Source organism: Engraulis encrasicolus, chromosome 5 (assembly GCF_034702125.1).
Source record: "Engraulis encrasicolus isolate BLACKSEA-1 chromosome 5, IST_EnEncr_1.0, whole genome shotgun sequence".
Taxonomy (NCBI): Eukaryota; Metazoa; Chordata; class Actinopteri; order Clupeiformes; family Engraulidae; genus Engraulis; species Engraulis encrasicolus.
In genome coordinates, this window is record NC_085861.1 from 1,930,028 (window position 1) to 1,935,027 (window position 5,000).

Here is a 5,000-nt window from a genome sequence, read left to right on the forward strand (position 1 = left end):
TGTGCGTGTGTGCGTTTGTTCAGGTGTGTGTGTGTCCTGATCTCTCCCCTTCTCCTCTGTCTCCCTGTCCAGGCTGCTCTCTGGAGTTCACTGGGAGTTGAACCCGCACCCTTCTGGAGACTCCAGACTTAAACACTGCACCCCTCTGAAGATTCGAACCTGCACCCCTCTAGAGACTTCAGACTTGTGTGACTTGAACTTGTGAGAATTGACATCATATCTGAACCCCTACCCTTCTGGAGATTTGAACCCCTACCGTTCTGGAGACTTCAGATTAGAATCCCTACCCTTCTGGAGTCCACTGGAATTTGAGCCCACACCCTTCGGGAGACTTCAGATTTGTGAGATTCAAACCCCTACCCTTCTGGAGACTTTAGACTTGTGGGACTTGAACCCCTACCATTCTGGAGTCCACTGGGATTTGAAGGGTGTGTGTTCTGTTTCTAAGGGGCGTGGTCTGTTGCTCAGAGACGTGTCCTATCGATAAAGGCCGTGTCCTGGCTACAGAGGGGGGTAAGGGTGTGTCCTGTCGCTAAGGGGTGTGTCCTGGTGCTAAGAGCCCTATCTTGTTGCTAAGGGGCGTGTCCTGCTGGCTGCCCCGGTGCATTGTGGGTCATGTGTTCGGAGGAGCGGCAGCCCGGCGTGTCTCAGAAGATCTCAACACCCTCATCGCTTAGCAACAGTAGCTCCTCCTCCAAACATGACGGCCGACAGGTCAGCACACACACACACACACACACACACACACACACACACACACACACACACACACACACACACACACACACACACACACACACACATCTCCCATTGACTCCCATCTATATGAATCCTAACCCTAAGAAAGCTTGCCAATGAAGAAATGTTTCTCTCATTTGTCTGTGTGTGTGTGTGTGTGTGTGTGTGTGTGTGTGTGTGTGTGTGTGTAGGACAGCTGGGAGATGGTGGAGGCGTGTGTGCGTGGCGGAGGAGGAGGAGGAGGGGGAGGGGTGTGTGTTGCTGAGGGGGTGGGGCTTAAGAGACAGGAAGAGGAAGAGCCTATCAGGTAGGGATGTACATCAGTGACGATTCGATATCGATATCGATTTCTCAGGCCAGCAATTCCATCATTTTTGATTAGTGCAGTCAAAATTATCCCGCGATTATCGCGTTAACGCGAGGCCATTTTAACGGCGATCTTTTTTTTTTTACGCAAGATTAACGCTGACTGTGCCCCAGTGACGTTTTATTTTTCATAAACTGGCTGATCGCCTGTTGTTAAACCACAACTCCCAGAATGCACGGTAACAGAGGACGCTGTGAAGAGGCGTCGGGAGCTTCAGCTGTCTTCCTTTTTTCTTAATTCACCCCCTTACCTGTGCCAAAGACAAGCCATGCACCCCCAACCCAAGCTTCTACACATTTACGTATACGCACTAAAAATATATTTAAGTGATTAATTACAATGATTCTTGCTTCATATATTAATCAATACAGCATCATAATGACTTTACATGGGGACCAAAACTTGTTTTAAAATTGCCTAATTATAATGTTTGCTAGCAGAATTTTGATCACAACCTCAACACAAACAAAATTTTGTGCACCCACCACTGCAATCTCTGATGCATCCCCAGGGGGTGCCCGGACCCCAGGTTAAGAAACACTGTTCTACACACACGGTACCCTGCAGCAGTGAGGCAGACAACAAGTTAGTCTGTAAATAAATGATCTACAAAGTTCTCTATGCCTCGTTTTTCAAAATTATGGGCCATATTTCATAATGATCAATGATTGCAGTGTGTTGAAGGACTTCTAAATGGTTTAAAAATAGCTGTAGCTAGCTGCTAGCCCTATGGGAACTGGCTTTTTAACCCGCTTGGTAGCTAACTTAACACAGCTACTTCAAAACGAATTACTTCATAAACATTTCATAGTTCTAAACAATCACCAAATATTTTGAATGATAAGCCCCTCTTAAGCCCCTTGCCTTTAAGGCGACCCGGGGGCGACCCGAATGACTTTGAACTTCAACTTGATCTTCATTCCGCAATTGTTTAAAATCCAGGTGGTGTAATAAACCCAGGAACATTATATATCATTGGAAAGCTTAGAACCTCAGGAACACACCCAACACTATTATACAGGGATTTTAACATATTTCATGTGCATTATTATCAATTTATTACACAGTGTCACCTTTCAAATTTGACCCCCCCAAGCACCCCCCGCCTTCCTAGGATGAGTGGACATCCAAACATGAAGATATCCTTATCATCATGGTCTCAAAATGTCTGTTACAATCCAAGGTTTATGAAAGTGTATTCTTTTTTTACTCTATTTCAACCACAAGTTGTACAACTCTACTCAAACTAAACCACTTTATTGTGGAAAAAACGATCACATTTTTTTCTCAAGAATTGTGCTGTTTTTTCCTACACTTCCATATATTTCATATGATCAATGGTATTCCACATGATCCCCAGACCCTGCTGATTACATGGGCACCACTGGAGGGGCTCTGTGACATTCCTACATTGAAAGACAAGCCTTAGAAGAGAAGTAGGCAGGTCCTGTTTTACGCAGCTTTGTGTTGGCTCATTTGCTTTGAATGACTGCAGCTCCCTCAAAGCAAGAGCTAGAAACTCCATTCAAAGACTGGATGATAGTCTAGAGACCAGGTTTTCAAATGAGTCATATAGCTCTTCTGTGTTACACCCAGGGACAGAGGAATCTCAAATCTGCTCAAGAATGCCCCTTTCTTCCCATGTTTTTACTGTACATAGTGTACAGTACCGTACAGTACTGTACAGTAACATCTCTGTAATACTACCCAAAAGGCATATCCAACTAAGTCAGATGACTGTAGAACACCTCAAGGGGTAAGCTTTCATTTGAGACCATCATGAGGCTTCTAGCTCAAAATGTTCTTGAACAATGAGACCTTATTTGTGGTGTGCATTTTGACTAATCAAAAGGTCTACAAAAAAACACAGGGCAAAACGCATGTGCATATCCACACATAATTGTCTTGGGAAAGGTCATATATAGCTGTAAAAATATCCCCTTTGACAAACAGCTTCTGTAGACCTGTGAGTAAGTATCAAATTTGTTTCCAAGGCAAAATGTATCAGCTAAACTGCTGAAATGTAGTAATTTCCAAGAGTTTCTAAAACCGCCTGTCAGAAAAAAGATGTTCAAACCCCTGTAAGTCCTTGGCAGTACATCACAACATCTTCCTGTCACTTCCTGTGGATTCTACAGAGTCTCTACTTTAAAATGGTACCAGCCACTATGCAGGCACAGGAACCATTTAAGTAGACATTGTGCAAAACCTCAAAAACACTCAAAAATAGCCCTTAAGGGCAAGGGGCTTTACAAACAAAGTTTTGAGCAACTTGAAGATGTATTAATGGTTGTTGAATATGATGAGCATTGTATCAATGTGCCGTTTTTTTGTTGACAAAAAGGCTAGCGTCCTAAATTTGACTTGGTGCATGTACTCTCAATGATTTTAGTCCTATAACAGCACACACAAGGAACAGCACGACACTGCTTCTTCACAGTTCACCACTTTTTTGTATTTTTCTTTAGTGCTGACGTTTCGGCCTTCATCAGAGTAACTTATAACAGCAACAATTGAACATTCTCATTACGAATGTCAGGGCTGTGATTAAATGAAGGCACCAGCAACATTTGAGCTTTAGTTGTTTCAAAAGTGTAATGTCCATGCGTATTGGCTTTCATACTAATAAATAGGCCTACATCTTAATGAATGCAGCCTTGGCTAGTCTGCAAATATATCAGCTGATCCTAAAGGCCTAATATGATTTTTTTTTTAAATGCTCAAGGGTGGCGAGGTGAGCAGGGCATCTAACCCCGCACTCACCCAGGGAACATGTAGCTCCTGTGGGAGTGAGAGATCACATGTTCTCCCCTCCTGCCACTGGAAACTAAATGTGAAAGTGAAAGAAAGTGAAAGCCCATTGGGAAACTCCAACTCCCATTGTCATTGTGACACAGCACTCCACAGCACACAAGTGAACACTGCACACAACAAAATTGCATTTATGCCTCACCCGTGCAAGGGGGCAGCCCTCAGTTGCGCCCCATGGGGAGCAGTGCGGTGGGACGGTACCATGCTCAGGGTACCTCAGTCATGGAGGAGGATGGGGGAGAGCATTGGTTGATTACTCCCCCCACCAACCTGGCGGGTCGGGAGTCGAACCGGCAACCTCTGGGATGCAAGTCTGACGGCCTAACCGCTCACCCATGACTGCCCGAATGATATGCCTAAATACCATATCTGCTGTGTGTTTTTTGTCTACATATTTATTATTCTTTGATAAGCCTGTTCCGTTTCTCTCCCCCTGCTGTTTGGATCATATGGTATTATGGCTGATGCCAGTGTCTTTAACAGTCCTTGTTTGAAATTTAAAAAAAAGAATATTTGAACAAACCTAGCCAACCTATTTTCTGTACATTGGTAAGCGTATTGAACTATGGCATTCATGCAATTAATCACGATTGAATATTTTAATTGAGTGCCAGCAGTATTACTTACGAGTGCTCTGTTATTCAAATCAAAAGTTCATATTTTTTTGGCTTATTTGTGAAATGTTAAGTAAATGAAGAAAAGCTAAAATCTGTACACACATTTTATTTGGAAAACATCATTATTACACTCAGTATTATTATTGCTGCAAAATAAAATGCCTCACAAAATGAGTGAAATAAGAACAAAAATCAATTAATCAAATAATAATGACTGATCTTGATTAATTATCTTGTGGACGAATCGATTAATTGAATTGCCGGCTGTAGGATCAAGCAACGATGGAAGGCTCGTCTGAGGATGACCAAGAGATATCAATGGTTCATTTTTTTGTACTTCACAGTCTTGGCTTACTGTATGTGTAAAATGTTAAATAAATCAGCAAAAGTGAAAATATCTGCAAGCATTTAATTTGAGGTACACCTTTGTTATGGTCAGTATTGCATGATGTAAAAGGCCTCACAAA

General features: G+C 42.7%; 1 protein-coding gene across 1 annotated transcript in view; it reads left to right on the forward strand.

Moving 5' to 3' along the window:
* Nucleotides 1-592: 592 nt before the first annotated feature.
* Nucleotides 593-5,000, forward strand: part of osbpl3b (oxysterol binding protein-like 3b) — a 60,883-nt gene continuing 56,475 nt past the window's right edge. The window contains exons 1-3 of the mRNA XM_063198398.1: nucleotides 593-714; nucleotides 930-952; nucleotides 3,246-3,279. Of these exons, the coding sequence (XP_063054468.1) occupies nucleotides 616-714; nucleotides 930-952; nucleotides 3,246-3,279 (156 nt within the window). The 5' untranslated portion in view covers nucleotides 593-615. The remainder of the gene's footprint in view (nucleotides 715-929; nucleotides 953-3,245; nucleotides 3,280-5,000) is intronic.